The sequence below is a fragment of the Lampetra planeri genome, chromosome 20, assembly GCF_965212315.1.
Source record: "Lampetra planeri chromosome 20, kcLamPlan1.2.h2, whole genome shotgun sequence".
In the NCBI taxonomy this organism is placed as follows: Eukaryota; Metazoa; Chordata; class Hyperoartia; order Petromyzontiformes; family Petromyzontidae; genus Lampetra; species Lampetra planeri.
Window position 1 is genome coordinate 4,414,084 of NC_136126.1, and position 22,173 is coordinate 4,436,256.

The 22,173-nt window shown below is 47.0% G+C and overlaps 1 protein-coding gene across 4 annotated transcripts in view; it reads left to right on the top strand.

The window, feature by feature from the left end:
- EXD3 (exonuclease 3'-5' domain containing 3) overlaps window positions 1-22,173 on the top strand; it is a 94,455-nt gene that overhangs the window by 38,337 nt on the left and 33,945 nt on the right. For 3 of the 4 annotated variants that reach the window (XM_078603311.1, XM_078603313.1, XM_078603312.1), the window contains 2 exons: window positions 7,429-7,482; window positions 7,920-8,051. In XM_078603311.1, the coding sequence (XP_078459437.1) occupies window positions 7,429-7,482; window positions 7,920-8,051 (186 nt within the window). Of the gene's footprint in view, window positions 1-7,428; window positions 7,483-7,919; window positions 8,052-9,374; window positions 9,512-22,173 lie in introns of those variants that run through there. The other variant, XM_078603314.1, reaches the window with a different exon arrangement.

Below are 22,173 nucleotides of genomic sequence, written 5' to 3' on the forward strand. Positions count from 1 at the left end.
AGGATTTTGGGGTAAGATTTGGGGGTAGGACTTTGGTGTAGGATTTTGCGCAATTATTATTGGGTAGGATTTTGGGGTAAGATTTGGGGGTAGGACTTTGGTGTAGGATTTTGCGCAATGATTTTTGGGTAGGATTTTGGGGTAAGATTTGGGGGTAGGACTTTGGTGTAGGATTTTGCGCAATGATTTTTGGGTAGGATTTTGGGGTAAGATTTGGGGGTAGGACTTTGGTGTAGGATTTTGCGCAATGATTTTTGGGTAGGATTTTGGGGTAAGATTTGGGGGTAGGACTTTGGTGTAGGATTTTGCGCAATGATTTTTGGGTAGGATTTTGGGGTAAGATTTGGGGGTAGGACTTTGGTGTAGGATTTTGCGCAATGATTTTTGGGTAGGATTTTGGGGTAAGATTTGGGGGTAGGACTTTGGTGTAGGATTTTGCGCAATGATTTTTGGGTAGGATTTTGGGGTAAGATTTGGGGGTAGGACTTTGGTGTAGGATTTTGCGCAATGATTTTTGGGTAGGATTTTGGGGTAAGATTTGGGAGTAGGACTTTGGTGTAGGATTTTGCGCAATGATTTTTGGGTAGGATTTTGCGGTCGGAATTTTTTGCGAAGCGGCTGCGAGCGGGGCATCCTTGTTAGGAGTTGAACGGCACCGTTTGCCCCCAACGTTCGCCCCACATCCTCGCGTCAGCTGGGATGCACACGTCAACGCACGGCTCGCTTTCGTTACGCTCGCTGGAGTGTCGCGCTGCCTTCCACTGAATGCATCAACCAAAATAAAAACACACAAGAAGTGGAGAAAAAAAGTTTTTAACGTTCCTATTGCACGAAGCCCAAAAAGTGCCCTTCTTCCTCCGACCCGTTTCGTCTGAATTTCGATTTGAGCTTTCGTGCCTGCAAGGATTCATCTTCTTGGTTATTTCGGTAAAGTCACAGACCTGTTCTACACCTGAGGACGGCTGCTTGCGTTGTGGCCGAAACGTCGTGAGAATTATTTTATTATATTTCATTTTTATTATTTTATTACTTCCCTTCTACGTGACTTTACCGAAAGAACCAAGAAGACCGTTTCGTCTGCTCGACCGATGACGATCGCACCGAGCAAACGTCTTCCGCTGTCTCGCGTCTTGAATTGGTCTCGTTGCTTCAGGCAATTGCAGTCTTTTTCTCTTTCAGATCTTTCTTTGCTCCGTCTATTCGTCCGCTTCTCTGTTTTCATACTTTCCTCGTTCCCTCTACATGTGTGTTACGCAGCACCAAATATGGTGTACTGTCCTGTTTCACCCTAATTGCATCTCCAAACAATCGCAGGATTTTCTCCTGTGCCCCTTGAGTTAAAAATTTGTTGCACTCCAGCACGTTTTCAATGCTGCAATGTTCCCTTGTAAGATGCTTGGCTCTTGTGTTGTAATCTGTTGCATGGGAACCTGTGTCCTGTTACTGTTTATGTTGTTTAATTCTGTATTTTATTACCTTCAAATACTTGTTCAGTTTATTTCACCCAAATCTCCGTTGAAAAATATACTTCTCATCTCACTAGACCCTTACCTGGTCTTGATTTAATTAATTTCATTCATTGATTAAAACCGTTATTGAAAATCTTGTACTGGTTTTCAGTTGGAATTAAAAGTTTATACGTGCCATTACAGCATTTAAAGCCTCTAACTTCAGCATAAAATAAAACTGGAATTATGTTTATATCTTTTTCCTCTGCGTCCTGTGCGAGCACTGTGTTTACAATGTCACATAGCTGCAAGGACCTGTGTTCACATGTCCTGGTTTTTTTTGTTTGTTTTATTTTTCAAGAGCACTGCTGTGTGAATTTCTTTCCGTGACAGACAAACCTCACTCGCACTCGTTCCCCCCTCCCCAACCCCTCTCCACGGCAGCAGCGGCACCAGCGCAAAGCCCGCCTGCTTGTTTCACACAGCGCAAATTAAGCATGGTTCCGGACCCCTTGGAAGACTAAAAAAAACCCCTCTGCTGAGGCTAGGTTACGGGACAGCCGCACACAATCGCTCGATTTTGTTTGGATTGTGGGCCGAGACATGCCGCGCCAAGAATCGTGGTCTGATCCTCGCACGGTGGGAAAGCTGCGACGATAACAATGGGAACAAACTGCGGTTACAGCCACTCGGCGATGCACGGGCACCGAAGCAGAACTCGCGGTGTGATGATCTCTGTGAGATAGACGTAGGGCAGCACAAAAATGTCATTACGCTTTCATTATTTTTTTTATTGCTGTTAACTCTCCGCAGTGCGATGCTTTGCGACATTAGCATTACTTTAAACGTGCTGTTTCTATACTAATAATAGCGTTCCGATGTAATAGAGCGCATGATCGAAGCTACAGGTACTGTATAACCTGAGGTAATTTGCTTATTTATTTGTACAACTTGCCCTTGCATGAACTGGCAATTGTATTTACATTACCAAGACACATTATCCATCTTGTCGTTTAGGTTAAATTTACTTTCGTTCAATTGTCAAGTGGGATATTTTTTTGTGAGGCTAAATAAAGTGCAACACAATGTACAATTCCACGATAAGGCAAGAAAGTCACTTGAGAAAGGTGAGGTCGCGAACAATGGGAGCGCAGCCCTAAATTCAATAGTTTGAGCGATCTGTTTGCCTGCCATCAACTTGGCTCGCTCTTCCGCTGTGGTCTGTAAGCACAGAGGTATATTGTAAAACTGCCGTGGGCTTCTTGAGAGCCAAACCAAAGGTCAACCGAATAATGATGCACCTTGTGGTCCAGGTTATCGGCAATAATAATAACTGATAAACCAAGAAAGCCAGGAAAGCCTCACTGAGCCTTCAATTCCCTTTCGTGGGCATGCTGTGCGTACCATGTTGGGCCGATAGATTTTAAGTATTTTTGGTCAAAAATGTGTAACAAAAAATATCAGCAGATTTGGGACACTAAGCAGGGTTGAGCCTGGATAGTGTTTGGATGGTTGACTACCATGCACATCATGTCGCTATAGGTTGCAGAACTATATCGTGGGCAGCAAGTGGCAGTGCAGCAAAGTCAGTTGTTGCTCCCTGCTTCCATGCTACTACGTCTATGCTCCTAGTATTTAACCGACACTGGCCAACATGGTGAAGTTTGGTCAAAGAGCCCCCCACCAATCCCCTACAATGTGTATATGTGTGTGGCAGCCCTTTATCCAGCAGTGAATTGACAAAGGGCTGTACACGTAGGCATGCACCTTGTAAAGATAAACTGTCATGCCTGGAGGAAACCCACGTGTACAACACGAGGATACGTAAACCTCCACACAGGTCGGCCACATACCTGCTGGCCGTACTGCCACTATAGAAATTTCACTGACCAATGGGTGAGCAATTGGCTGCGCACATCGTCATAACGTTCCTTGCTAGAACGACTGAGCAGTTAATTTTGCTGCGTGATCCACCAAAATCAAACTCAAAGTCGGTGGATTAAAGGTGTGTGCCACCAGAACCAGTAAAAACAAACGTTAAACGTTGCCTTCTGTGCTGGCACGGTGCCGCTGTACGAACGTGTACACAGATTACTGGGGCAGGTGCGGCATTTTTAAGTCTCTTCAGAGGGCAGGTGCATCCAAAACTCTTCACGGAACACTGACAAAGATGAAGGGGCGTACGAAAACCCTTTGGCAGAAATTTCTAAGACTGACATTTGGCTGCTTTGCTTGGGCGTGAAGCTAGGTCAAGACACAGGGCCCTCTCTGCTTGAGAAATCGCTTTCCGTTACTCTTCACAATGCCTTCACTTGCGAAATATGCGCAGGGCACGGCCTGAGGATCGGCGTGTGGGACACGATGCGTCCATTCTGGCTCGTGGGATGAACCCTTGGGTTGCAGATAGATTCGGAGGTTTTTGAACAGTTAAGGCTTTGTTATATGAGGCTGCGTGGAAACTGTATTTTGAGTATTAACAGCAACATGAGTAGCATTGCATCTATTGGGCTGGATTTCTTTTCTCCTCCAGTTTTATTCCAATTGTGTTATTGACATCATGTCCATTTGAAACTCTCTCAGGGCAGCGAAATCTCATTTCTTAGAGAACGGCCCTTGAAAGGAGATATTACAGAACAATTTCTGAGGTCCCATCAAGTTATCTTTACATTCACACACAATGGGGGTGTGTACTTTCTCACACACACCCAGCCGTTGAGTTGTTTTTTGCACGGTAGTCAAACCAACTTTCATTTTTTTCTCTCAAGAGCTGGGATTTAGCCAAATTATTTGTAAAAAAACTAATTAAACGGAACAGTTTTTTTGTATGTTTGTCATTAATTAGCGAGCAGAGACCATCTACTGGCAACGCTTGAGTAGCCAGGTGACTGAAACACGGATTTTAGCCCAGAATCCCGACGTTGCTGGCTCAGTGGTCTGACTCCTGGGTCACCCGGCTGTCTTTTTTTTCCACTAAAAATCTAAGCTGGTCACTCGATTTAACAGAGCACACAGCTCCCAGGGAACTTGACGGGTTGCATTCTCACTGACGGCTTAAATCCACAATTTCAAATCAGAAAGGGCATTGCAAAGGAGAAGCAATGTAATATTCTGAATTAAAACCATATGTAAATAATCTGCCATGAAATTATTTTTATCATTTTCCCCGAAAGATGCCTTATTTTTGCCAACCAGTGGCAGTTTGTCTCTTCCAGGGACTTGCATTTTAATAGACTGCGGGGCAGCTCCAATTGCGACATATGCAACACTCGAAGCTGCACACAGCCACGGAGCAGCGAGCCAAAGTTGGTGTGCAGAGATGGGCCGCGTGTTTTGCACTTTGCTGCTGCACAGACTGGAGCAGCTCGTGATATCCAAGCTGCAAAACAAGCTACCGTGCAGCTTGGCGTGACGACCTTTATAAAGTGAAGTCAGGAAGCCCTGTGTTAATGAGTCCGACTCATTCTGAGACACCGGTCACGGGATGCCATGCAGCGATTTAGTGCCACTGCTGGCTCAGGCAGCGCTGACTTGTGACCCTGAGAGAAGGGTTTCATTCTGCAAAACAGCCCACACGGCCTCGGGGCCCCATAGCGTCTTGCTCACCGTGTCATGGGAAAGTTGTTAGTTTGCTTTTGCAGGCGGGAGATGAATCTCTTTCTCTCTCTCTCTTCTCCCTCCGCTTTTTTTTTTTGGAGCGAGCGTCAACTCTTAGCTAAGTCACACGTTTCCAGTGACCCTTACCGAGAGAGTTTGTGAATTTCTTATTTTCCCAGCGATGGGGACCAAGAGGGGAATTCCAAACAGCCTGGGAAAACTTTTTTTTTCAAGCGCATTTTTTTTGGAAGATTGCGTGATAAGCCGATTGCAGAATCTACGTTTGGGCGATAAACACTAAATGTGCCACCGACGCCGATATCATTAAGAACATTTGTACTGTTGATTCGCGTTTATCGAAAATATGAGGCTGCATTTTTATCTCAATACATTAATGCAACTTAAAGTGCAGTATTTTATTTTATAACTTTAACTTCAAACGCAAGTCGCCATACATAGCCTGTAATAACAAGCATGTGCAAGCGCAGCCTTGCTGGCAGTGCCACTGAATAGAATAAAATAACAAGCCGTAAATTAATATCGAGGGGATTACACAAGGTGGCATTTAGCGAGTGCTCGTAGTTTCAGACGTGCTGTTTTATGCAGGTGTACCGTTAACTGTGGGAAAGCTAACTGTTATTCCACCTATCTGTCAGCATGCCAAGCAGTCGAGCGGAAAGATATTTGCACACCGTACAGTTAGAATGAACAACATCATAAAAGGTAACCCACCCAACCTGGGTGGGTCATCCCTACCATCACGTCTGTCTGCACGGTGTAACGGTCGGACTTGGGGTGCACTTCCCATATCGGCGGCAATATTGGCAGCGCGGGCGCCTTTCAACCCTGACGAAGACCCTCTGTCGTTTCCTCCGTGTACATGTCTGCGGGAGAGGGGGTGCGTTTGAAGTCAGGAGGGGCCCATGTGTCGATATCTGCAACGTCCCACGGATTCCGCAATAAATCAATTGGCCTCTGTAATTGCCCACCTGACCGATACATTTTTTTGTTTGTTTGTGTGTTCTGCTGGCGTTGGCGAGAGCAAACCCGATGGCTTGTAAGAGATCACAGCGGTATTGCACCAGGACATGGGAATGTAAAATGAATGTAAACGTTTTATCTGAGTCTTCATCACGGTCTATTGAGGTGCATGGGAAAATGGGAAATGCTCTTTTGATCACAACATCCCAACTCGTTTAAACAAAAATTCTCCATTTTGCATTTTTTTCTGTTTTGTCTTCTGAAACCACTTGACGCCGTTCTGTTTGAATGCTGCTAATGTTTTTTTTTACCCACTTCAGCAATTGTTTCTTGCTGTGGTTGTCCCACCTGATGACGGACGCTTGTGTTGCGCCCGAAACGTCGTGATTTTATTTTATTTTTATACCTACGTGACTTTACCGAAAGAACCAAAGAGTATATAGTGCTGATTATATCCCTGCTAGCGGCCTTTGGAAAAGCAATGCAAAGCCAACACCCACGAAAGTTTGTTCCAAATTACCACTCAGTTTTTTAATTATGCATATTCTCATTAGAGCTTGGCCAATTAGAGTTATGGGAATCAAATAGTTGTTTATTTTACTGTAAATATATCCCTTTTTTGTGACTTCCAGCAACTTTTAAACTTTCGCTGAAAATGTATTAAATTATTTGTAAAACGCATGTACATTTATTTTTTTGATAAAGGTATATAGTGAACATTATTTTTGCAAAAGTGTAATTTTAAACGCGAAAAAAATGTGTGATACTGCATTGGCTCTTGGTCCACAAGCGGAAATAAGAAAAACTAAACACATTCAGACATAGCGCTGCCCTAAAGGGGAAAACAAATATAGAGTAGGGGATGCATCTCAGTATCGGACAGCTCGCAAAAACTGTCAAAGACAGCCCTGTGGTATAGAATAGACCTGTCTCGAAGCCAACCCTCGGAGGCTAAAAACAGAACAGGGATGCTTCCTAAATAATACGATTGGTGCCCAATATAACTAACAAACTACATTTTAATTTTACCAGGTAAGGCCTACTGATCGATATAGCTCTCTTTTTTTTTTTAGAAGCAACCTGGCCACAAATGATACCTCAACAAAGGGGCTTATCACGTGGAAATCTATCGTGGCTAAATACTCTAAACGCACGTTTCTAAATGTGGAGGAAAAACCGGAGTACCCGGAGAAAAATCCACATGACCATGGGGAGAACGTGCTATCTCCAAATATATGTTCCGTAATATATATTTTTTCCCCTCTTTAGGGGTAGTAATTAAAATGCATGTTTCACACGTACACTTTTGCACACACGATTATATTTGTACAATGGCCTTACTCAGAGTGAACGCACGATGGCAGGAAAGGTAACGTGTCTTCGTCCTTTACTCCTGTTCCTCCAGATCGCCCGCGCGGAGAGACGGGTCATCCTCACCTGCGGCTTGCCCTACCAGACCGTACGTACGCCATGTGTTTTGCACGTGGTAGCATCGCGTCTCGTTTAACTTTAGCTCTGGTGGCCCTAAAAGTAGCGAGAGCCCATGGCTCGCAGTAAATCTCACCGACCTGACGTGTGCTGCACGGGATCGCCGCTGTGCAACACAGGTGCGCGTCCGTGGATTGCGTTCCTTTGCTGCCGCCTTCAAGCTACAATAACCTCACGTTTACAAGATTTCCAGCTTAAGGGAACCCGTTGTTAAATTCGGTGCTGGCTTTTCGGCAGCTTTTCATTGCGATAAAACCAGTCACACTTCAATCAGAGCTAAGAAATCGAATGGTCCACGCTCTTTAGTCGCGATGAAATGCAAAGCGTCGCGTAACTCTTTAAGCGCCGACGTGGCCCTCGCGTGCAGTTGAAGGTCGTCAAATTGAAATTGTCCCGTGTCCAATTCAGCTGAGGTCGCAAGTGGGAGAGGACTGCTGTTATGTCGTCGACTGCAAGGAAAAGGCCAAGGATCAAGCGAAGGACGTCCTGAGGCACTTCAACGTCCAGGTCACGCCGTCCGACATCTTTAGCCGCTGCAAGGTGAATGCAATGCCCCCACACGAGCGTGTCCAACTACTGTTATCGCTGCCTGTACCACAACTGCCGTCCGTTTCCTCTTACAGTGGCATCACTGTCATACATAATTTCACATGCGCAACCCTTTTTGTCATTCCACTGCTGCATGATGGCCTCCCCACGCCGTCCGTTGTTTGACCGTAATTCACCGCGCTTGTCAGTGCAGATTGGTGAAGGCAGGCAGCGTAGATGTTGGAGCATGGTACAGTACAACCATGGATTTTGCTGCACTGCCGTCGGCTGACAAAGTAGTCTGGCAGCAGCCTATGACACCAGCCTTAAGAATGGGTGGTCGCCCAGCCGAATGTTGTACACGCTTATCATTAATGGTCTATTTGTAACCCTAACAGGCTGTTTGTAACAGGGTGTGCGATGACTGCAGAGACGGTATCTTTCTCGTGTCGTGCCTTTTGATTTCGTCGCGTCTCGGGCAGCGGAGATACGACGTCTCTTTGGACGTCACAAGAGTACAGAGGTTCTTTTTACCACACTCTTCCATTTAATATGCTTCCTGTACAGCCCGTTAATAAGTTTCATGAACCCGAAAGGTGGAGGAGTCATGTTTTTGCTGGCAGGTTTTTAATAGTAGTAGCCTAGTTGACGTGCGCCTGTCAGAAAATAGTCTGGCGTATACTATTACCAGTTTTGTAAGGCAGTAAAAAAGCAGCAGAAAAAAAAACCCAAGCAGTTGACGTGTCAGGAGATGCATAGCAAAGAACGCATTCCCAAAAGGGGTGCATCGGTGTCTCCTTGGAGCCTCGGCTGTCGTCTGGACAAAGTGCAAAAATATAAACGGCATGCGCCTCTCTCTCTCCCGATGGACAAGTGCGAGCTTAGAAGGGGCGCTGAGGTCAGGTGGTAAAAATTGAACCAAGCATAAGATTCAAAAGACCTATTCCTCAGCATTTTCACACAAGGGTTATAACCTCCCGGCAAACAAATATGAAACGTGTACGCGCCGTCGTGCACGGATTTTTTTTGTTGTTTTGTCTTTCTCTCGTGTGCGGATGCAACTGGGCTCTGCATTGTATTTCCCCCAAAAACACGCTAACGCTTCTTTCGGTGGCTGGACATCGGAAGCGGATATCGGCGACGGTTGTGCCGAGCCTCGTTAGCGCGAGATAAAAACACAGGGCAGTCCCTGAAGACTCGGGAGTGTGATTAGGAGCACATGGGCTCCTCTTCCTGCTGTGGGGAGATAACCGGCTGTCCTCTGTGGAAGAATGCCCTCTTCCTTAATCCTCCCCCCCCCCCCACCAATTTCCTGTTTCCTGCCCATTAATGAAGTGCCACAGAAGAGGAGATGGACTGCTTGTCAGAACGACGGGGGCACCGGGAACGGATTGGGGGAGATTTCGCAGTACGTAAGCCCGCTAACCTTATCGGGTCATGTCTTCATCATTATCCTCGGACGGCAATCTATAATTACTTGCTGGGAATTCCTCATACCGTATACACTGGATATAAGCACACATTATCTAAGCACGTTCTTGCATGAGCAACGCGTGCTTAGATTATTAAACTGCTTGGAGGGGGGGGGGGGGGAACTAGTAACTCGGTGGGCTTTACCTGATAACATAAAAAATAGTTTACTTTTAGTTTCGTGTGATTTGCTTATCTTTCCTATACTTTGAACTCCTAACGTGTTTTTGCATTGTTTGTTGTAATGTTCTGACCACCCCTATTGGACATCTGTGAAAAAGAGCTTCATCGCTCATTGGATTCCTCCAGTATAAATACATCTTCTGATAGAAGCACACTTTGAATATAAGCACACCTGGACATGGTCCCAAGGGGTGTGCTTATATCTGTCTTCTGCTGTGTTATATCATTGTACTCTTAATTTGATTCACAAGGTTGACCTTTCTTTAGATTAGCATAGAGGATTGTGGAAAACGCTATGGGAAATTGCCTGCATAGCATTTAACAGTCTGGATGCATTTTCTAATTTTTTACATAGTGTGCAGTTATCAGTTTGTTTATCAGTGTGTTTGTTTGTGTAGTCACTTACTCGTTTATTTGCTTTTAAACGTGCCGTGAAGTAAATAATGATTTAAAAAAAGAAACTATAATGAGGCATGAGATATTTTTCTGGCAGGAAAATTAACGTGGGCTTCCGTTTACTCCAATTAAATCAGCTAATGACCCTTTCCAGGGCTGAGGACCTTGTATTAATACAAGCAGACCACTGAGTCAACGTTGCATAAGACTTGACATTCATGATGGGAAAAAGTCCATATTACCCCCAAAAATATATATATATAAGCCCTGATTTCCCACGAGGATTAAAGGAAAATCAAAGAAAAGCTGAACCACAATCACCGTAACTGAATGAATCGCATTCCACGGGATTGCTGCCACGTATTTTTGGCTAAGGGGTGCAAGTATATTTTTTATTTTGTTTATTCTGCATGGGGGGGGGGGACCCCCAGGGAGCAGGAGTAGTATGCCCCGGATGGGGGGGGGGGCATTTTGTCAAAGTCTGACGAACCGGCTGGCTGAGCGAGGCAGGGGGGGGGCATGGTCTTTACTGTGTCTCGGATTTTGGGATTTCGCGGCCAAACGGAACGCGTTATTCCAAGCCGGAAATATGGAGCACACGTCTTGACAGGCAAAGGAAATGTAGTGAGCCTTAGATGAGCCCCTGTAAAAAAAAAACTTTCTGTACCGTTAGAAGAAGTAAAAAACCTCGTACTACGCGTACATAGTGCACAACGGCAGTACTGAAAATTTTTATGTGGCGTGTAAAACTTAGTCCTCGAGTTTGTGCTCATGCTAATAGGGCATTTGGTCCATACTCCCATACTGGCACACACCACGATTTAACAGGGAGTATTTTTTTTTTATAATTGACATATAAGACGCAATGCTGCTTTAAATGCAATAACAAAATAGTTCATATTTACTCCCCGTTGTCATTCAATTGCTGGATGAAGGCCGACTCGCACCTTGCGGTCATGGGATTTGTCTGATCAGTATTCACCAAAACTGGTCAGCGGGATGGTGAAGGGCGAGGTTTAAGACTGGTTCAGATATCGCTCACCACTAGTCACGGCCAGGAATCAAACTCAGGTCACCGTGTTCTTAGTGCAGTGCGCTAACCACGGCGCCACCGTTGCCCCCCCAGTGTTTCGCTATACAAATGCTGAGTATATCTCGTACAAAACCTTCAATTTGCTCTCTTAAACATAACACGAGCCGGTCTCCTTACTTTCTTCATTAAAACACAAACACTAGCGGAATGCAGGATTACATCTGCAAAGTGTCCTGGGGAGTTTTTTTTTTCCCCGCTGCATTGTTTGATTTCCTGTCGAGCCAAAGTATCACGGTCAGGAATGAGTCTCTCTAGTGCTCTTCGCACCAGCAACCGCAGGCTGTTTGTAACCCATGCTGAGTTTTTGGCAAATTCTACTTGCTGTCTTCAATGCTGACATTAGGGGTCACTAAAGGGCATGGGAGCCGTACGTTGAGGCGCAAGACTCAGAACTGCCGCAGTAACATGTTGTCGGGACACGCTCGCCATTCCTTTTGCGTTCTGCAATGCAAATGTATATGTCGAGTGAAATATTTGGACACTTTACTGGAATACTGAGCTCAGAGACTCATTGTGTTCGTTTTATATTTCGTAGTTGGTTTATTTAAAAAGTTCAACGCACCGTCACACAATCAGAATGTATAGACTTTGTGGTTAGAGGATATTTTTTTTTACATCTGCAAATGATTTATTGAATGGACAGACAACTCTAAAGCAGACAGACAGGTAATTAGCATAGTTTCTCAAAGTCCCAAGTTTACTCTGCTAACCGCTCAGGCATTGCATGAGATTGGTGTCTCCACCCATTCCTGCGTACAGACTGATTTTTGCTGCTCAGGAGAAGAAACACCCTTTGTTTTAACACCACCGCAGGCATTCACGTAGGCGTTCAACGTGGTTCAGGAGTCCAAGACTTTGCACATGTGACATGCAGTCCGGTTGATGAGGTCCAATTCTGCTGTGTAATTTTTCAGACAAAACCTCTGGCACCATGCTTCGATTGAGTTTCTCACCTGGTTAGACAAATAAACTTGACTTGACTCGCGGGTCAAAGTCATCCATTTTGTCCACTCATTGGCTGTCGCGAAGGGTAACTCGCCCAGTCGTCGTCGTCGCCGGCTGTATGGGTTTCTTTGAGCAAGAGAACGTCGTCCGTGTGGAGTTCGAGGAAATATCCCAGGAAGTTGCACTTGGGCCTCGATGTGCCCCCTATATTTAGATGGCACGAACATAGTTACGGCTTCACGCTGCGGTAAGTTTGGCTCTGAAAAGGACCCCCCCCCCCCCGGTGTTGCAATCCTGATCGGGAGGCCCTTTTCGGGAGTTCGATTGCCGGGTTGATGACATTGGTTTGTGACAAGCGCGTAACAGTGGAGACCACGGGGAGGTTGTCATCTTCACCCAGTGATGGGTAGTAACCTCTACTTTTAATTATTCATTCATGTTACTATTTAGAGGCCAATTGAGACGATCAGTTTCTTGGCCTTCACCTTGTTTTAAATTGAGGCAGTCTTCCTTTTTAAAATGTCCCCGTGAGCAAGACGCGTAGCAGGCTGTGGCATAGGAAGCCAATAAATAAATGCCGTTAAGTTTTAGGGTAATGTACGTGCTGGGAATTTACCAGACAGGAAAACAGAAGGAATTTAGGGAAAGCTAGAGACAATCATGTTTACATTCCTCTGTGTGAGGAAGTACCCAGAGAAGAGTATTCAAACAAATAATGTCCCTGGAGCCATAGTTGATACTATTGTCTCTCTCACTTTACAAACAGGATCATTGCCTTTTATGGGGGGGTAGTAATGGTGGAGGGGGAGGGGCAGTTGGGTGCAGCCAAATTGCATGCCATTGAGTGTTCTCACATAGGCTTTCCTCAATGAATGAAGAAAGATACAACGGACTATATATAGCGTTCTCAATTACAGCCTGATGCATCGTGGAAGTAGACATTGGTAAGCAACACGTGACCACGAATAAGTCACAATTTATCAGTTGTAACCCTTTGTCGAGCCACTGTTGGCGAAGGCCTCTCAATGCCGTGTGGGTCTAACGAGTTTGTTTTTCGCCGTGCTTCACCTAATGCTCATCAGTGCAGGTTGGTTCAGGCGAGGGAGGAGGGGTTGACGGCCCGTTTAAATATCACCCGCCGCTGATCTTGTCGATGTGGCCGGGAATCCAACTCTTGTCGTTGGATTCCCAATGGAAAAGTACGGTTGTCACCGCTCTGCCTGATCACATTTTACCGTCTGGTAATTTTCATTTTAGCGTCTGATAATAATTATAATACACAGCTTGCCCCAGCTCCAGCACAAAGCTGTTGGCTATGACCACACCTACCCAGTTTGTATGTGCATTCAAAATACTGTAATAATGGGTATGCATATCACCTTACATTACAGTACTCTGCACCTCCAATTTAGCACGGGTGGCTACGTATGGTGCGAAATAATTTCAACCTTAATACACACTCTGTCAATAATCATGCTGTGCACAGAGTGTATGATTTGGGAGCTCTGATAGGGTAGCACATTTGTAAATCGGGAGTGCTCATGTGACACACGTGTGGTGACCGGAATGTATCGGTGGTTCAATGGATTATTGAATCAATCTGTGTGAAGCTTTGCGTGTGCGACCCACGCCTTGTGTGCGTGCGTGTTTTCTCCGGGTTCTCCGGTTTCCTCCCACAAGCCAAACACTCGGGCGATTTGGAATTGGCCAAACATTCCAATGGAGGGCACTCCTGAAAAAAGTGGCTTGAAACCCGGGTGAGTCTTTCTGGGTAAATAAAAGGCATTATTATTCTTAATAAGAGCTCGACACTACACCCGTTGACCTCTCTTCACCAACTCTCCTCGCTCTGACCCAAACGTGGCCTACAACTTTGGGATGGCCAACAAACGATATCTATCCGTCACTGCAAGTAGCACTTTAGCCGCACTGATCGCTGATCGGGTACTAGAGAGGACCATTTTTTTTACCCGCCAAAGCTGCGTTTCTAATTTTAGCGCTCTCGGGCACTTTCATCACTGCAAAAGGATGCCTCTTGCAGGCACACAAATGACTGAGATGTGTGCTATTACGTGGCCCATCAAGGGTATTTTAAAGTCCAATTCTGCTCGCAGTAAGAAAATGGTTCCCCACCCATTGTTCATACTCGTCTGGACTTTTGGCTGCCTTGTACAATGTGTGTATTTGATTTTCTGGTCGAGTCATAGCAACATGTATGGCAACGCACGATATAAAATCTTGCCCTATCTGCCAGTATGTCCCTCCAGACTGACTGATGATGATGATGACGGCCACGATTGTGGCGTAGTCACGATGTCTCTCACAAATAATCGAGATGCTGGTGTGTGTGTGTGCGTGCATGTGTGTGATCCCCGCTGTGTTGTCACGAGTATGTGAGAAGTATTGTATTCACAAATGCCTGCCACCCCTCCTGAAGCCCTACACATTTCCCCCACCGCAATAGCACTCCCTCCCTCCACTGCGTTCTCCCACCCTACCCCCCCACACCCAACCCGCTCTTCCTCCCGCCCACACGAGTGTGGAACCCCAGCCATGTTTGCAACTGATCGTGGCTGTTTTTTTTCCCACGGCGTGCTTACAGCTGTCAGCGGTCTGTGAGGCCGGCAGGATTAAAACCTAAAAACCCCCAAAAAAACACAACGTTTCAGACTTTCACCCCCCCCCACCCCCCGGCTTCCCGTGCCGCCACCGCCGACGCCGCCACCGCCGCCACCGGCTGCTGAACAACAGTGCATTGCGCACGTTACGCTGCGTGAGCATTCCCGCGTGTACCCCCCGTGCGTGCGAATGTGCGTGCGAATGTGCGTGCGTGTGCAGTGTGCGTGCAATTCAAGACACCTAAAGGGTAGCTAGCCGGTTAACGCGCTGCGGTACGAACCCGGCGACCCGAGTTCAATTCCCGGCCACGGCTTAACATCGGTGACAAGGTGGTATCTGAACCAGGTCCTGAGCCTGCACCAGGTTGACACAATTTGAAAATAGCCACCTACTGTGTGTAAGTATCAGCACTGGGGAGACAAAGGTGGCTGGGAGTGGCCTTTTGGCACACCACCCCCTTGTGTGAGAACATGGCCTCGATAAGTTCCCTCTATAACAGTACTCGCTTCAACAGGCCATCCTAGGCTCTTGCGGGGAGGATTTTTGCCTTTGTTGTCCACCCTAGACGTTCGCAGATGCCGGTGTTGATGCGTGAAAATTCTTTCATGTACACGGATAACACTTGATTCTACACCCGTTAACATTTGTGTTTGCTTGCTTCTGTGCTCAAACGCACACACGTGTGTGCTATGGACCCGGCGACACGAGTTCAAATGCCTCTCACAGCCAACACCAGTGACGATTATCTGAACTGGTCCTGGGCCCCCCCGAGGTCGACTCGGCCTCAAACGTGCAGGGTGTAAACATCGCTGTTCGGGAGACGTCGGTGGCCGGGCGTGGTGCTGGCCACACATTCCTTCGCGTGCCGTGCCGGCCTTCATAGGTGCTACTCGCTATAACAGCACTTGCCCCAACAGTCTGCTAAGGCTATAGGGGGGGGGATCTTTGTCTTGTGTGGCCGCGCTCGTGGATGTTCCCGCACGTTATCTTGCGTCTGCGCGCCCACGCGCATGGACTTGTTGTTTGCATGAGCGAGTGTGCACGTGTGTGTGCGCACGTAACAAGTCTTCTCTGCATGTGGTACATGTGTGCATGTGTCACGTGTGCATGTGTGTGTACATGCTTGCATATGCACCCATGCACTACTTTTACTTTCCCCTGTGGCCTTTTCCCCCACTTCCTGGCAACGATTGTTTGCAGACCCCAGGCCATGGTTTAACCCACGTTACTTCAGCCCAGTCTGCCGTTCTTCCTCCGTCGCCCCATCACTCTAATTTAAAGGACAAAAAGCCAGGCAGTCGTAGGGATGCAAAGGTAACCTCGCATGTGCAAGCTCACCGCTGCGTGCCATCGCACACGTGGAAATGTACTGTTGCCCACCATTCTGTTTTTACAGTGTGCAGTTCCCTTATAGTAAAGATAATAGTGTCGGGGTTACGTAATTGAAAAATGAAGCCGGTGAAAACCTGCGTGCAAGTGCAGTGGTCGTGTTGCTCAGAGGTTAGAGTTGCTGAGTTGGCACCACTGAGATCCAGGTGGCTGGCCAGCCTGTGATTTTTAAACTTGGGTTGTCATGTGTATTGAGCTGGTGGTCTGAGTATGGTCATTAATGTCTGCTCAGAAATCCAGCACATTCGATTTGCTCCTATGCTTAACTTGGCTAATATCCAGCTTTCAGAATTGAAAAAGAAAATTTATCGGTTTGACTTGTCATGCGACAGACGTTGCTCGCGGTACAGAGAGGGTGGGAAAGTGCTGCCTACTACCGTGTGGAATGGAGGTCATTTTGAGGGGATCTTGGTGGTAGCTCTGTGGTGTCCACTTGTGCGGACGAAAGGGTTGCACTGTGATGTGAGAGGTCAAAATGGATTATTATTATTATATGTTTCGTGACATGATGCCACTAACACAATTGGGATAAAATTGCAGGAAATTTTTAATATACAACAACAAAAAACTCTGTCGAGTACTCTTTCTTTACCAACTATTTGTCAGAACTGTGCAGTTACTGCTTATTATTTAGTAATTCACCGCGGTTTTTTTTTTTGTCAGGAGTGTGACGTAACGCCAGTTGCACTCGCAAATTATTGCAGTTGCATTTACCGTACACTTGCAGGCATGGCGAGTTTTTGTTGTACGCTGCCCTCCTCCAAATCGAATTCAATGCGTTCTATTTATACAACATTTTCCCAACGAATGGAACGCATTCAAGAGGACGTCCACCCCGGAAGTGGAGTCACCACGTCAACACCGTGTACCCGGCGCCAGGTGGATCATTGCATCGCAAAGTTCTTAAGAGATTGAGAAAATATGAGGAGGCACTCGTCCATCAGTAGATTGATCATGGCTGACGACTATAATTCCACAGGACCTCTTTTGAGGGCCCACTCTTGTATACCGGTCACCCAAGGCCGACGCACAATGCTTTGCAAGCTCATCCATGCCATTTTGTAATCCAACTGGCTTAGCTGTTCTTTGAGACTAGTTTTTTTCTTCTAGTTTACTGCTGGTAGTAAATGTTTTAGTTTCATGGCGTTTACGGTTGCTTAACACCGTTATTTTCTTCGCACCTTATCTGTTTGCCATCACTCCCTGCCTCTTTATTGTGCAAATATTGGAGTCTTTGCGAGAATCGTGCTTTAAATTCCCAGGCTTTATTGCCTTGCGCTGTGCTCCGCATGCTCTCACCTTACCAGGCCTTACGCTGCGCTCCACATGCTCTCGCCTTACCAGGCCTTACGCTGTGTTCAGCATGGTCTCACCTTACCAGGCCTTGCGCTGTGTTCCACATGCTCTCACCTTACCAGGCCTACGCTGCGCTCCACATGCTCTCACCTTACCAGGCCTACGCTGTGCTCCACATGTTCTCACCTTACCAGGCCTACGCTGCGCTCCACATGTTCTCACCTTACCAGGCCTACGCTGCGCTCCACATGGTCTCACCTTACCAGGCCTACGCTGCGCTCCACATGCTCTCACCTTACCAGGCCTACGCTGTGCTCCACATGGTCTCACCTTACCAGGCCTACGCTGTGCTCCACATGCTCTCGCCTTACCAGGCCTTGCGCTGTGTTCCACATGCTCTCACCTTACCAGGCCTACGCTGTGCTCCACATGTTCTCACCTTACCAGGCCTACGCTGCGCTCCACATGGTCTCACCTTACCAGGCCTACGCTGTGCTCCACATGGTCTCACCTTACCAGGCCTACGCTGCGCTCCACATGCTCTCACCTTACCAGGCCTACGCTGTGCCCCACATGCTCTCACCTTACCAGGCCTACGCTGTGCTCCACATGGTCTCACCTTACCAGGCCTACGCTGCGCTCCACATGGTCTCACCTTACCAAGCCTACCCTGTGCTCCACATGCTCTCACCTTACCAGGCCTACGCTGTGCTCCACATGTTCTCACCTTACCAGGCCTACGCTGCGCTCCACATGGTCTCACCTTACCAGGCCTACGCTGTGCTCCACATGGTCTCACCTTACCAGGCCTACGCTGCGCTCCACATGCTCTCACCTTACCAGGCCTACGCTGTGCCCCACATGCTCTCACCTTACCAGGCCTACGCTGTGCTCCACATGCTCTCACCTTACCAGGCCTTACGCTGTGCTCCACATGCTCTCACCTTACCAGGTCTACCCTGTGCTCCACATGCTCTCACCTTACCAGGTCTATGCTGTGCCCCACATGCTCTCACCTTACCAGGTCTATGCTGTGCTCCACATGGTCTCACCTTACCAGGCCCCCCTTACACTGTGCTCCACATGCTCTCACCTTACCAGGCCTTACACTGTGCTCAGCATGGTCTCGCCTTACTAGGCCTTGCGCTGTGCTTCGCATGCTCTCACCTTACCAGGCCTTACACTGTGCTCAGCATGGTCTCGCCTTACTAGGCCTTGCGCTGTGCTTCGCATGCTCTCACCTTACCAGGCCTTACACTGTGCTCAGCATGGTCTCGCCTTACTAGGCCTTGCGCTGTGCTTCGCATGCTCTCACCTTACCAGGCCTTACACTGTGCTCCACATGCTCTCACCTTACTAGGCCTTGCGCTGTGCTTCGCATGCTCTCACCTTACCAGGCCTTACGCTGTCCTCCACATGCTCTCACCTTACCAGGCCTTATGCTGTGCTCCACATGCTCTCACCTTACCAGGCCTTGCGCTGTGCTCCACATGCGCTCACCTTAGCAGGCCTAAAACAGAGTGGTTGTTTAGCAGAGTTTCGTATGAACACACCTACAGCATGTGAGCAGATTTTATGGAAACTGACTTTCTTAATTCCATCGTTGTGAAACGCCCCTGACTCCCAGCCACACCTTGGCATTTCAACACATAATGGGTGGAAATACGGGTTTAATTGTGTCTTGGTAAAAGCAGAGGATTGCTTAAGCTGCCTGACAGGATTGAGATGAATTGAGCCTCAGCAAAGCTTAAATATTATACAATCGCTAAGTGACACATAGCATAATACGTTTCATTTCATCATAGCAGTTATGTGAAGGTTTATATTAAATAAATAAAATTAGAAGGTTGATTGTGTCACCCCAGTCACGAATGACTGCACAAAATAAATTAAGTTTTGCGCTTGATTTGTCTAAATTCCAGCTTTCAGAATTAAACATCAGTGTGAATTTGACATTCATGTGAGAGTGTCATAGTCGGGTGTGTGGGAAACTGCGCCCTCTACTGTGCAAAGGATTAAAAAGGGGCACTTAAATGATTTTTCGAGATAAATCTCGTAAAAAATCTCCTGCGCTGGATCGTTGTCTGACACACGAAACACCTCTGCTGTGTGAGAATCCGTAAAGGATTATTCATCTTGTGACATATATGTATAAAAAAAAAACGTAACGCGGCATATTTTGTTCACACGACACTTGGTCACAGACCTGGGGTCTTTCCCACAAACCCAGTTCGTTGGGAAGCAAGACATACAGTTATAACTTTCAAACAAGGCGTCATTCAAGATTGCCACAATGGCATCTCCGCAAATTAATCCGCTCATTAGCGGCAACAAAAGGGACCCCCACGTGAAATGGATTCCTAACGGGAGACTAATTGTCGGTAGGTCTTGTGGAAAACATGCCAGGGAGTCTGAGGACAAAACAAGCGAGAGGGGTAGGGGTTCGTGGTGGGGGCAGGGGTGGGGTTCAGACACGGTGGTGGGAGCTGAGGTGGGTTTGTGTTGGGGAGGTGGGAAAAGGGGTGGTGAGGGTGGGAGGGAAGAAGTAGTTTGCAAGAAGGGTCCAATGGCCTGGACCTCGGCACAATTATTTTCATTCCCCCGAAAGAAAGCGTGCTTTTGAGCGGAGCGAGTGGTGAAATGGACGCTGCCCTGTGGACAAGCGAAGGCTGGACGTAGCCAAGGAGGCTCGCTGCGGCCTCTCTTGCCGCCATGTGAGAATCAAACGGAGCCTTGTATCAAATGCTGTGGAAGCAGCGCGCTCGTCTAATTGGCTTAACCCTTGCACCACTGCAGTTATTCAAACAGTGGCTGGCAGCCATGTGGGATGCGATTACAGTTACGTGCTTGTGAGCCAACTGTTCAAGTACGTCTGTGGCTGACATTTACTGGGTTGGTGGAAGGGGCCTATTGTTGATAAGAAGGTGGGCGGGCTGTAAACTGGAGCATTACCCAAGGTTCATTATCAACAAGTTGATGCTGATGCGGGGCCGTGGGAACCAAGGGGGCTGTAAACAACACCCATTTACGTCGGTCCGCTTTTACTGTAGCCAGAATCCACACAACCGGAATTCAAATTGCCTTCCGCCTTAAATTGGATGTCATAAAAATTAAGTGAACTATATTGCAATGACCCTCCGTATTTTTTCCCCTTCTTATCTACTCCCTCTCCTTGCCTTCCCCAGCGCCCCCCCTCCCCCCCCGGCTAACTGAGATAAGGCTCAGTTGAAAAGAGCCGTTATCTCTATTGGTGTGATTTTGTGTTATGTGGCCGACTAGCACATAATGGCGCGGTAGTGGGAACTGCTGGATAACCCAATGGGAACTCTTGCTCTTATCTTGCGACAACAGCTCTAGGCAGGGATGAAAATCTGTGCCGTTTATTTATGTTGCTTTTGTGTGTTTTCTTCGGATATGGCACCTGTTGGGAAGACGAGAGTTTAGATAAGACGCAGAGGAATGTAACCTCCGCCTGCTGATTGCTCTATTTGCAATTTACAATCCCCCGCTCCCCCACTCCGTGATGTGATCCTTACTGGCTGAATAACCTGACTGGCTCTTGGCGTTGGTTACCCAATTACTGACTCAACCGTTTGTGATGTCTTGGGCCTGTCAGAGTTTTGCGACAGGACAGCGGCCCAGAATCAGAATCTTTATCCTGGCAAAATGCGATGAGCTATGCAGCTCTTTTTTTCTCACAGATGTTCGAGATAGTAGGCGTGGCATCAATAATAATAATTTACATTTTGTAAAGCGCATTTCATCCTTAGAGTTACAAAGCACCGTGTATGGAAAGCGGGAAATAAACAGCCAGGCTAAATGGCCAGAATTAGTGGTGGGGAGCGGGGGGGGTAAAGGCCAATTTAAAGAGGCGAGTTTTCAAAACAGATCTTAAATATCTCTCGTGATTCTGATTGTCTTATTAGCGAAACAAAGCGTCCCAAAGCTTTGGAGCTGCACTGGCAAAAGCCCAGTCACCCCAGGAACATAGCCTTGGCCTCGCAGTACTTCGACAAGGCTATTCGAAGATCTTGAGGAAGTATAAAAATTGATAATTTCTTGCAAATATTGTGGAGCGACCCCATTGAAAGCCCTGTAGGTCAGCAGCGTCTGACCACGGTTATGTCCTAAAGCGTTGATGTACAGCAAAGTCACAAACACAAGATTAGGCTGTCACAAAAAAGGTATCCTGTCAACCTTTCCCTCTGTATTTTGGCTAACCACAGGTTAAGCCTCTTAGTGTTGTCAGCAAAGGAATATTTTGTAGCTGGGCAAGGGATGCATAGAGAGAAAGATAGCAGCTTTGAGAAAAAAGGGAGCATGGGGGGGGTGGTGCAGGGAGTAGATGTGCATAGGGGAATGGAGAAAGAAAAGAATTCCTTTCATTCAGGAAGGCTTGCAGGGATGCCTTGGATTGAAACAATACCCTCCAGTTTACACAGAATCCACAACCCAGGGGTCTTGAGGTCATATGTGGGAGGATGGCCCCCTTTGCTTCCTGAGCTCTGCAGAAATTCCATTCTGCCGAACACTGCCTCAACCCTTTCACCAGCCTCCTTTTGTCCTGCTGCTTAATTTAAAATCTCGGAACCAAGCAAGTGTCCTCAACCTAAGAAGTGTGGCACCGGCTTTTTAGCTGACTCACATACTAATGCTATTGCCTAGAATGGCTTGGAATATACCTGCGACGTATTTGCATAAGGAAACCTGGAGACCACCTGATTTATATAATAAGTCATTGGT